The sequence below is a fragment of the Spermophilus citellus genome (assembly GCF_964194105.1).
Source record: "Spermophilus citellus genome assembly, chromosome: 12".
NCBI classification, from domain to species: domain Eukaryota; kingdom Metazoa; phylum Chordata; class Mammalia; order Rodentia; family Sciuridae; genus Spermophilus; species Spermophilus citellus.
Genome location: NC_138198.1, coordinates 83,553,891 through 83,566,727, shown reverse-complemented (window position 1 = coordinate 83,566,727; position 12,837 = coordinate 83,553,891). Strand labels below are relative to the sequence as shown.

The window sequence follows — 12,837 nt, the reverse complement described above, 5'->3', positions numbered from 1 at the left end:
AATTGCAGGGAATACACCATCTGGTAAGTGAGCCTTTGTTATCCTGATAGTATCCAGGGCTACAACCCTGTTTTTCAAACAAAGTGTTTAATCAATATGAAGAAAGAGGACAGTTGCTATCCAGGGCACATGACAGTTCTAACTGGGAAGACTTCATTTTCCTTTTCATCCCTTCAGTCAGAAATCACTTAAATTTCTGTCTTTAAAGAGGACTACAGACATTCTTTTAATTTTAGCAGAGCTAATCACAAAGTCAGACATTGCCCCTAGTTTGTTACGCTGGTCTCCTATATGCCCTATCTTTAAAGCATCAGTGAAAAAAATTAATATTTTAAGATAAAGGGGAGTCTTTCATCTAATTTTCTTTAAACAGCACTTATGTCCATCAAATTCTGAAGTCATGATCAACACAAATCTTGAAATGAATGTTTCATCTGTAACCATAAAAGTCTCTGCCTGGATAAATGGAGGAGAAGAAGAAGTCACCCCATGGACGCTCCCCAGGGTGGAACCCCACTGTTGCTGCCTAGAGTACCTTCCCACATTACCAATGACGACTGATCGATCATACACAACAACAGGTCAGAATTTCCAATATGATGTTCCTTTAAACTATTAGGAACTATGTTTAGGCAAAAGAACACATTGGAAAAAGTTAGATTTCTTTGTATGCTATATGAACAGACTTGTCTAAAGGAGAATCAAAGTATGAAAGGAATGTTCTTTTGCTGAGAGCACAATGGATAAATACATCTGAACAAAATGCAGCCATCGATGGTGTGATCCTATTTACAACAAGCACCTACGGTTATCATGATACATCACATTGCCTACCTAAAAAATAATTGTATTTGGTAAAGAACAAATTATTTAAATCAACAAATAGATCTGGTTAGTTTGTATCGATGTACTTGAGTAAAAGCCTTAATTAAACATGCTTTGAGAAAGGCTAATCTCTCTTGATTAAAATTAAATCACTCATCTTAATTTGCTTTTGATTAGAAGCCGAAAAACAGTCTGCAAGAGTTATATGTCATATGACTCTTGGAGCATTACTGAAATGTCATCACGTCCCCCCTCTAGAAAACAAGCAAACTCAGATTCTACATAAAATTTAATTCAAGCATTCAGATTGTATTGAGCACTTAGCTCTAAATAAAAATAAGGGGGTTTGGTAACTAGTTAACCTTTACAAAGTGATGATTTTTCAAGATAGGTTTTCCAGTAAACTTTTATGTTGTAAATGATAAGATTGCGCCCCTACCCAGGTTCCAAGGCTGTTTTAGCAGCCATAGGACCTATTTCTGTAGGTGTACATAATATCCAGGAAGTTTAAATAAAGAGCAGAGTTTATGTATGCCTCACGCCTGGCAAATCGAAGCATGCCTGTTAGATATTATGCAAACTTTGATTAGTCTTCTTAGACATGGATTTCACTTTTTGTCGCATTTTACTTTGTGGGTAAATTTTCCTGAAGGTAGAATTTGGAAAGCTATAGGTAATGGATTCTTTTTGTCCCGAGGCTTGAGTTTCTCCAGGGCACCAAGTTTCATAGTCTATTAACAGCCACAAGCATTCAAGCCCTTAACTATCTCAGGCATTTCCAGGTGGGCTGATGTTTATGGAGTTTGTGGTTAATAGCTCAGGAGAGCAATCTGTCAGGTACTGTAATAAACACTGCCTGTCAATGCAGGGGAGGCCACCAGCCCCTCCCCCAACCCACCCATTTACTTCTTAATCACCCTAACTTAAAATGTCATAAAGCTGGGAACCCCTCCCCATCCCAAATCAAAACTTAAAAGGGACATTACCTGGCTGGGTCTAAACTCCACATAACTTGTTTGCAGATGACTTTGACCTGGAGGCTGAAGAAATGCTACCCTTTGTTGCTGTGAATTGTATCCCAGACACTGCCCGAGGGCTGCCCCAAAGATCCACAGCCATCCGGTGCTCCAGGCTGGCCGCCTCACTGCGGGGGGCATCCTGGTCCCGGGAGTCCTGCTGGCTGCACTGCGCACAAATCTCTACCTCTTCCTCTTATACCTGCCCTTCCTGCTCAGTGCCCAGGCCTGCCTGACTCAGGTAAGGAAGGCTGTCTGCGGCAGGGGCCCCACCTTTAAACTTCACACATGAGTCAGCCTGTGCCAGAACGCACATAACAGTCCTGCAGGGAAGCGCACCACTCTGTAATTCCTGTGAGGTGGGGCAGGCATCACCTTCTACCCACCTCGCCCCACAGACGGCCCTAGACGATTAGAACAGCCATAGATCACAGGCTGAGTCATCGCAAAGAACACACCCTGAGCAGGAGGGTGGTAATCCAGGTTCCCCTCTTTTCCTAGGGCTATCTATTTTAACGGGGCTAGAAAAGAGATGGAGGAGAGGGCGAAGAATGGAGGCGATCTATGGGCTAAAAGTCACAAGACAGGACAGAAAACCACAGCAAGAAGATATTTCCAAGTTTAAAAAGCAGAACTCTTATGTGCAGATCACCTTGGGGTTTTCTGCTCTCAAAGGTCCAGGAAAGAAAGTGAAGAATTTTGCCACTCACATTCGGAATATACACTACAGAGAATGGTGAAGTTCAATGTTTCCTGCTCATTGTACTAACCTGGAGCTTTCCCTTTGGGGAAAAAGCACATTTATAGTGTAAGGTATTAAATAATCCTATTTTGGGGGGTACATTTTAGTTACTGGAGGACAATTCGGGTTGACAGGACGGACCTTAAAGAATGAAGACCTGCGGAGAACTAGAAAATTGGAGCAAGATTTCTTCTCAAAGAATCTGGGAAATTCTCTGGAATTCTACTCATCCTGCAGACCAGGAGGTGATGGGAGGGAGGAAGTGAGTTAGAAAAAGGCAAAAGCACCCTGGGTCAGCTCATGGGGAGCAGAGATTCAAGTATGGGGATGCTGACCAGTGGGCTCCTTCCTGCTTCTGATCTCTTCATCCACTGGACGCCTGTGGTGTCCCATGCCTATCTTTTTCATATTTATTTCCTGGAGGTAGTCTAGGTAAGACATAAGCTCTAGCCCAGCAGAAGCTTGGAAATTGGACAAAGTGTCTCAAACCATCCAGTGGTGTAGGACAGGAGCCAAAAATTAGCCAGCCACAGTTGCTGCCCCAGGGGAATGCTGTGGGTGGGAAATTTTCCTACCTGACATGAGTCACCCATATAGTCAGGGGGACAGGTACACATCTCCACTTCGTGTGCTCTGCGTCCACTTCCTGTGTCGGAGGCCTCCTCCAGCCCCACCTCACCCAGGGTGAGCCTCTGTGTCTCGGTGAAGTGGAGGCCCCGGATGTGCAGCCCCTGGAGTCTAGACAGGACCGTCATCAGCTCTTCCCTGGACACTGGGGCTCTGCTACTGGCGTGTCTGAAGTTTCCCTGTAAGGGGAAAATGGAGAGGCAGGGGCTTCTTTAGGCAGTCTCACTGCCAGGGAGGTCAGGGGCAGACCCCAGATGCAAAGGAGGATATCCAGGAGGCAGATGGAAAATCCAATCAACTGAGATGGGGAAGTCCCTCCTGGGACATTTACATTCAGAAGCAGATGTCTTGGGTTACTCCCAGGAAGGGAGAGAAACACAAGATGTGGGGAAAGAAGGGTGGGGAACCGAGAGCACTAAAATGATATGTCACGTCCCCGTGCTATGCTTTCTTTTAAAATGCACATTTGTCTGGGCAAATAAAAAGTGACTGAGAAAGATATAGGAAAGGCAGTCATTAAATGACATAATGGTGACAGTACAATCTTGCACATACTGATTTTATTTTTATTGTTGTAAAAACACATCACATGAAATTTATTAGCTTATCATTTCTAAGTGCACGGTGCAGTAATGTGAGCTATAAGCACAACGCCACATGATGGGCCACTAGCACTTGCTCTTCTCGCAAAATGGAAACTCTAGACCCACTAAACCAGCCCCCTCTGCCCCTCCTCCAGCCCCTGGCAACCACCATTCCAAGAGTTGGAAGACTTTTGATAACTCCATCAGTGGAATCACATAGTAGTTGTCATTGTGTGACTGGTGTATTTCACTTAGGGCACTGTCCTCAAGGTTCACCCATGTGGGGTGTCCTCCTGTTTAAAGTGTATACTACATTTTATTTATCTCTTCATCCATTGGCAGGCATCTAGGTCATTTCCATTGCTTGTGGATAATGCTGCAAGGAATGTAGGTCCCCAAATATCTCTGCAAGATCCTGTTAGCAATTCTTTTAGATATACACCCAGAAGCAACATTGCTAAACCATGTGATAGTTCTATATAAACATTTTTAGGAACCTCCATGTTGTTTTCCACAGCAGATGCACAATTTTACATTCCTACATACAGTGCAAAAGGGTCTCAATTTCTCCATATCCTTGCCAACACTTGTTATTTATTTATTTTTACTGTTGTTATTGTTTTAATAATAATCATACTAATGAGGGTGAGGTGGTGTCTCACTATGGTTTTGATTTGAATTTCTCTAATGATTAATTATGCTGAGCATCTTTTCATGCAAAAGCTTTCACTTTTGATCTTTATATTCTGTTGTCTCCTTTGAACTCAGTTTCTACATCTCTTAAATGAGCACAGTAATACCTAATATCTCAAAGCTGTCATGAACATTAAATTAAATATAATGTGTATAAAATGTTCCACACAGTGCCTAGCATTCAATCAATGGTAGCTATTATTATTAATATAAATATAATACTTAAATAATTTTAATGGATGGTTTTAACAGCTTGGAGTATAATCTGTATACAATAATATTCTCTTATTTTAGGTGTATAATTTTTAGTAAGTTCACAGAATTGTACAACCATTACCATAATGTAATTTTAGGATATGTTATCATCCTCCAAAGAATCCATATGCCCATTTTTAGTTATTACCCATTCTCACCCCCTCCCAAACACTAATCTCTACCCTGTCTCTATAGATCTACTCATGCTGGAGAATTTATATAAATACCAACTTAATGTCAATAGTCCACCAAAACTTTCCTTCTATTACCTTCATTTCCTCTCTGCTCCTTTGGGTTATTATTGTCATATAAATGACATATTTATACATTATATGCCCATCAACAAACATTTATAATTATTGCTATATGCAGTTGTCTTTTAAATCAGACAGGAGAGAAGAAAATGACAAACAAGAGTTAGAAGGTCCTTTATATTTACCTCTGTGGTTGACTTTTAACAATGATCTAGTTCTTCATGTGGATTTTTGAGTTTCTATTTAGTGTCCATTCATTTCAGTCCAAAGGAATTCCTTTGGCATCTCTTATCAGCAAAGTTGGTTAGCAATACATATATACACACACATATATGAATGAATATTTATATATATATAGATATATATGAACACACACACACACACACATGAATGTCTTCATTTTTCCTTCTTTTTTGAAGGACATTTTGCTGGATACATAATTCTTTATTGATGATTTGCTTCTTTCAGCACTTTGAACATGTTTGCCACTGCCTTCAGATGAGTTAGCTATTTATCTTATTGAGGACCATTTGAATGTGATGAATCACTACTCTCAAGGTTTTCTGTCTCTGTCTTTCAGCATCTTCACCATGGTATGTCTCTGTGTGGATCTCTGGCATTAGTCCTATGCAGAGATTTATTGAGCTTTTTGGATGTATGTATTAATGATTTCAACAAACTGGGGGAAGTTTTCAACAATTACTCCTTCAAATATTTTTTCTTTCCCTTTTGCTCTCCCCTCTCTTTCTCGTATCCCCATTTTGCACGTGTTCATACACTGGACGGTATCCATCGTTGTTTAAAGTCTGTTTATTTTTCCTCATTCTTTTTGTCAGATTGAATAATCTTACTTGACCCTCTTTAATTTTGCTGATTTTTTCCTTCTGCATGATTACATTTGTTTCTGATCCTTTGTCTTCATCAACCTGGGCTGATATACAAAGTACCATATACGGGGTGACTTAAACACAAGGAATTGATTTCCTCACAGTTCGGGAGGCTGGAAGCTGTGGATCAAGGTGCTGGCTGAGTTGTTCTGGCACCTGGTGAGGCTCTCTTCTTGACTTGCAGGTGATTACCTTCTCACTGGGTCACATGGGGGAAAGAGTGAGCTTGCTGGTGTCTCTTCTTAGCAGGACACTAATCCTACTAGAGCGTCACCTTTTTATCTCATTTAACCTTAATTACTGCCTTACTCCAAACACAGCCACACTGGAGGTTAGGGCCTCAACAGAAGGCACAAGGACATGATTCAGTCCACAGCAACCCTTTCTAGTGAATTCTTCATTTTGATTACTAAATTCTTCAACTCCAGAAATTCTTTACTATAATTTCTATTTCTTCCTTTATATTCTTTGTTTCTGGGATATTGTTTTCAGATTTTCTTTTACTTCTTTAGACACGGTGTCTTTTAGTTCTTTGAGCATGTTTAAATGCTGATTTAAAGTCTTTCTCCATGAGTCGAATGTCTTTGTCTTCCTCAGTAAAAGTGTTATTTATCACTTTTCCATTAACTCCCCTTTTTATGGACTATATTTTCTTGTTTCTTCACAGATCCCCAATTTTTTGCTGAAAGCTGGACATTTAAAATAATATAATGTGGCAGCTCTGGAAATCATATTTGCTCCACTCCCTAGGATTTACTATTATTATTTGTTTGTTTTATGAACTAATCCTGTAAAGTCTGTATTTCTTGTAAATGACCACTAAAGTCTCTGCTTTATTAGCCTGATGATCAGCTAATAATCCGCAGAGATTTTCTTAAATGGCTGGAGTCAAAAAGCCTCCTAATCTTTGCAAAGTGGTTTTGTGCACATATTGGAGAACCCCTTTGACTCTCAACCAGGCCGATGATAACTCTACCTTAGCCTTCACTTCCTGCTTTCATAGTCCCTCAAGGTCAGCCAGAAGTGAGAACTGTAGGGCCTTCTTAGGTTTTTCCTCTGCATGTTCACATACCTGAATGTGTACCAGCCTTGAGCAAGTGTAGCCTCCCACATCCCCAGTTTATGTTGGAGCTTTTCAAAGCCCCTATGGACATCTCATTCCTAGGCAGTTTTATTTTAAGCTTTGTGATTACCTTACTGTTTGCCCCCAACCACTTCAGGTAGTGATAAAGCAAGAATAAAACTGCCTCTGAATGTTTTCAATAACATTTCTAGGGGAAAAGCTCTAGTCATGTCAAATAAAGACAATGTTCTACAAATGTACCTGTACAGAAATGTTGAAATATGCCTGAGTTCAAGGAACTGAAAAAAATGTCATCTTGAGGTATTGAACATATACTTAATAATATATATGGAACAATATTTTTTAAGGAATAGTTATGATCAAGGAGGTGTAATAAAATATTTAATGATCTGGTGAGGCTTTATTTGACTATTATTTTTATTTCTCTTGATGTAAGACATTTTCAGTGCTTTTCTACCCATCCACACCAAGAATTTGTTGGACGCTGACCAGGTTCCAAGCACTAAGGGAGACTTAAGAATGAGACTTACAGATGAGGGAGCTATGTTGTAGCCTTTACAAGCTCACAGGGTTTATAAAACAAGATTAATTAACTGTGAAATGAGAGAGTGTGTTAAAGGGCCATAAAGGTGGTACACACAAAGCAATGAGAACATCAAATAAATTATATTTTAAAGTATATGAATTATATTTTATATAATTTTGTGTCTTGAGTATATAAACTTATATCTACATAAACAAAAATTTATGAACATAGAGTATACATAAATAAACATAAATAATAAATAAATAACAAAATCTATAAGTTATATACATTATATTTTATATGATTTGTATTTTGAATATATATAAACTGTATCTACACAAACATAACTTAGATGCTAAAATTCTTAAATAAAAATTTATGATTGGCTGAAATAATTAGAACACAAACCAAACAGGATTATTAAGAACCATTGAATAGGCACCGAGCTCAGTGGTGCACACCTGTATTTCCAGTGGCTCAAAAGCCTGAGGCAGGAGGATTTCGAGTTCAAAGCCAGCCCCAGCAAAAAGTGAGGTGCTAAGCAACTCATTGAGACTCTGTCTCTAAAATACAAAATAGGCCTAGGATGTGGCTCAGTGTTTGAGTGCCCCTGAGTTCAATCCCTGGTACCCCCTGCCTCACCAAAAAAGAGCCATTGAATAGGTGCTTTTCCTTTACCTCAACCATCTGCACTCTACCATGATACAGTCGATCTGGCCGGGGGTCACTTGACTCCTCATGGATGATGGACATGTGCTGACCCTGTTGAAAGAAATACATGAAAGTACCAGTCCTTGGTTAGGATGTTTTAAGATTTACAATTTATGTAAAAACAAATATCTATGAATCTACATTATTTGAAAAGCTCGACTCTAAAACGTAGTTCAGGTAAAAGGATTAACAACATGGAAACAGAATAACAGCTAATACAGTGATTTTCACATATAGAAAATTAAGAAAATTGGATTAACTGAAAAATGACTTAAAAAGATGGAAACAATTTTTAAAAAAATATCCTGCTTTGCAGTAAATGCATGTGGTGCTGTTTTCATCACTGCTTATAGTGCCAGATTGTGGTAGCAGGAAAGTGCTTTGGTGAGTGGGTGACTGGAGTGGGAGGGAGAAAGCAAGGGTTGGCAGAGCCCAGCTGTGAAGCTTGCCTAGGCCTGGAACCACACAGCTGGTGTGTGGAGGGAGGAATTAGCTTGTAGCCTTTGTCCTGTGGGATCCAGCCTTGCTCACTCTCAGCCTTCACCCCTGAACCATTGCACTGGCTCTTAGGGGGCTTTTAATAGAGCAGAATGGGATGATGGGCACCTCCCATCAGCAACCCTACCTCAAGCACACACACAGAATAGCCAGCTATTCTGTAGGACCTCCAAATCTGAAGGCATTCCATTCATGAGGACTGGGATTTCAGAAAGAAGAGAATTATCTAGAATCACAAATCATTTAAAGCCTTAATCTAAAAAACATGCCCGAAAGGCTCTTAAGTATAGTGGTTTAGAACAAAGCAGGGGAGTAAATGTTTCATGAGCCTAAACCATTTTCCAAGTTTAAAGGTAAAATTAAGGAGAAATTTTGGTCATTACCTCTCAGTGAGTTCCAACCGTTTGCATAATCAACTCCGGCACTAAAAATAAATACACTGATAGCCTGAGCTGAGATGCCCTACTACACCATGAAACTGAAATACAACATGCTGCAATAATATTTTTATTGGGTAGCTACTTCTCCTTAGGCTATAACTCGAAAATCTTTCCTACTTTATTTTCAAGATGACCTGCAAAGATTCCTTGGGGTTTTTGAAATATTTCAATATATTTGCTTATGACTAAAAATAAAACATAGGTTGACCATGCCTGAATGTAAATATCTACTCAGCATGGGAAGCTCTCAGCTGAGCTATGTGAAATTTGCCAGTCCCTGTTGATAGTGACTGACATGAGAAAACCCTTCAGGAAGTTGTAGTTGCATTGAATTTAATCAGGAGCATATAAACCAGAAATGAGGCCACCTTCAGGCTATGGAACCCGAGATCTGCATTTGAAGTACCATCCTACAATGTAGAGGATGCAAAGTAGGATATGACATCACCCTGCCTCAAGGAATTTTCCAGATTGCCGGTCTCAATTGTGTACCAGGCACATAGAGTGTGGATGCTACTTCCCCAAAAGCCAAAGTAGCCCCCCACTATCTATATCAAGTTAACTTCATAGCATATCAGTAAGCACCCTCCCTACTCTTCCTGGTTTGTTTTCAATAATTCACACCCACTGACAAGACAGCCAAGTTGGACTGGTCTCCCTTGAGCACCACCTCCCGCCCTGCTCTCCCCTATACACCTGGGTTTCCCTGAGTTCTTTCTCTTGGCATTTCTCCTCTTGTATCCATTCTTAAGGACTTGGCTCAAAAGGAATCTGTTCCATGAAGCCCTCTGCAGGCCTCTCAGCCTAGATAACTTCCACCTGGACTCAGCCTCCAGCTCCAATACAGCCTTGTTTATTCCTAAACACTTACTGCTCCGTGGATTAAATCATTTGCCTATTTATCCAATTTCCCCCTTTTTAGAGGACAGAGTTACTCATCCTTTACAGAGCCCAGCAGTGCATGTGACAAGAGCTCAAAAACGTTAATGAAACTAAATCAAAAGACAGAAGCACAAAAATATACAACATGAAATACTTGTGAGAAACAGGGTTGAAACACAGTTAAATGCTTTGGGGGTAAGGGGGGCCATTTGGTCAGAGGATACAGGATCCTTTTCTGTTTCTCTGACACATTGGAAAACAACTGTATCCAAACTTTTTGTAGGCCACACATCAAGATGTCCTCAATTTAGCTCAGTACAAACTGCAACCACTGTTTCTGCTACTTGAGTTGTGTTCTGATACCTACAGTGAGCTGCACATCTGGCTTTTTTTCCAGAAGAACCATGTCACCAGGTAAGCCAAATGACTTGACTTGATAAGTGAGGAAGCCACCATATGAAGAAACCTAGAATGAAGTAACAGCATAGTGTTAAAAGAGATGATGCCAATATTAACCCACATATAAGGCCCTTGACATCAGGAAAAATATACAACCAAGAATGGCATCTAGAGAGTGGGATTAGGGATGATATTTTATACATATACATATGTATATGTGTGTGTGTGTATATATATATATATATATATATATATATATATATATTTTTTTTTTTTTTTTTTTTTTCAATTGTAGTTAGATACAATAGTTATTCATTTTTATGTGGTGCTGAGGACAGAATCAGCACCTCACACATGCTAGGCGAGTGTTGTACCGCTGAGCCACAACCCCAGCCCTGGGGATGATATTTTAACCTTCTACTGAACACCATTTTTTATATCATTTAAACTGTCTAGCATGAACATGATTGAGTTTTATAAGTGAGAAGAGACTCTTTTTAAAGAAAAATAATAGTCGACCCAATTTTTTTTCCTAGATGACTACGAAATCAAAATATTTATTTAATCTACAGCAATTCTAGGAAATCTAGGCCACTGGTTTCTTATTTAACCAAGAGACTTGGATAATACCTATCAGTCACAATGTGAACCCCTAAAAATAAATTTTTAAAAAGTCCCCTGAAAACAGATGGTGAATATTCCCCAAGTTATTATGAATTATACTGGGTACAGACGACATGATCAACAACTGTGTTAGGGACATGAACGGTCTTGGTGCTGGGTAAGCAGTATGTACATGGTGGCAATGAAACAGTGAATGGTTGTAGTTCTCTGACAGTCACTTCACTTTGTGCTGATGCTTCTGACCTTGAAGTAAACACCAATCAAGAAGGAAGGATGGGAATCAGAGGCAACATCACTTCAGCTTAACAGAACAAAATACTCAGGAAAATGCAAACAACAGAAAGCAGGGGAGAAATAGGGCTTTTTGGAGATCTCAATCCACAGGAGTTTTCCCTAGGATCTATGGTTTGACAAAGGCTCACAAAGTTGTGTTCTGAGAGTTGGGAGGTATTCCAATGACATCTTGAATCACCTTACTGAGATTGCCTTTCTGATGGGCTAAGGTGGTTTTAAAATTATGTGCACAAATTCTTTGAGACTCCTCTCTCTAGGAAGTGAAACTTAATTCCCTTCCCCTTGAGTGTGGCCTGGACTTAGTGACTCAATTCTAAGGAGTTAATGATCAGAATAAGGCAGAAGTGGGACTATGTCCTTTCTAAGATTAGGTTATAAAGAATTGAGGCTTCAGTCTTGAGTTCTATCATATATTTTCTTTGTGTGTCTGTCTGTCTCATCAACTGCTCTAGGGAAAGCCAGCTGCCATGTAATGAAGACTCTCAAGTAACCTATAGAGGGTCTCATGTCATGAGGAACTGAGGCCTCCGGCCAACAGCCACCAAGGAACAGAAGCCGTGCTAACAACCATGTGAATAAACTTGGAAATGAATCCTTCAGTCCCAGATGACTGCAGCCCTGGCTAACACCTGGACCACAACCTCAGAAGAGACCCTGGGCCATCATGTCCTAGGTCCTTAATCCACAGAAACCATGCAATATAATTGTTGCTTTTAAGCTGCCAAGTGTTGGTGTAGTGTGTTACACAGTAAGGGGTAACCAACACATAGGCTAACCACAGAGAAGTGAAGAGCAATACTGAATGAAGGAGAAGTGGGTCACACAAGAGAAGCAACATTTCATACTCAAGACATGAAATCCTTAGTCCTTTAATTGGAAGACAGAATTAGAAACCCTACACCAACAAGATCCTGATATTAAGTTATTCTTAATGTGAGATGATCACCTCACCTGGGCCGGGTCCTGTGCAATCTACCCCTTCTCAAAGTTTCTACCCTTGCAAAGCTTGAAGCAATATCACCAGGTGATGTATCCACATGGGGCCTGCATTTCTGTCCTTATAAAATAAGCAGAGTTGGCCAGGCTGTGGAATAATAATTTATGCAGCAAAGGAATAACAGCTCATTTATAAGCTCCCCAAGGATCATGTAACTAAATGCACATGATTCTGCTTATGAAGTTGAGCTGCCACGGATTCTGCACTTCTTTTAATAAGCTTCTGAGTCACTTCTTAGCTTTTGTTTTTCTGCAAAGGAGCCTTTCTTCTGCTCTAAAACAAAGAATCTTCAGCACTGGTATTTAAAGATGTACCTGTCCTATGTGCAACAGATATTATTTAAATAGTTATATCTTTCCCTGAAGGAAAAATCCTTTGACAGTAAGTAAAAAATAGAGGGAAAAAATGTACATTATGATTTCCTTTGCTTGGGAGCTTGTGCATGCAGGTCACAAGAGGCACTTTGCCCCTTACATAGGGTCTTCTTCATGATTGATTA

General features: G+C 39.8%; 1 protein-coding gene across 2 annotated transcripts in view; it reads right to left on the bottom strand.

Annotated features, from left to right (window-relative positions):
- LAMA3 (laminin subunit alpha 3) overlaps nt 1-12,837 on the bottom strand; it is a 244,899-nt gene that overhangs the window by 72,957 nt on the left and 159,105 nt on the right. For both annotated transcript variants that reach the window (XM_081263355.1, XM_081263356.1), the window contains 3 exons: nt 10,392-10,490; nt 8,172-8,255; nt 3,159-3,389 (listed from right to left, as the gene is read on the bottom strand). In XM_081263355.1, the coding sequence (XP_081119481.1) occupies nt 3,159-3,389; nt 8,172-8,255; nt 10,392-10,490 (414 nt within the window). The remainder of the gene's footprint in view (nt 1-3,158; nt 3,390-8,171; nt 8,256-10,391; nt 10,491-12,837) is intronic.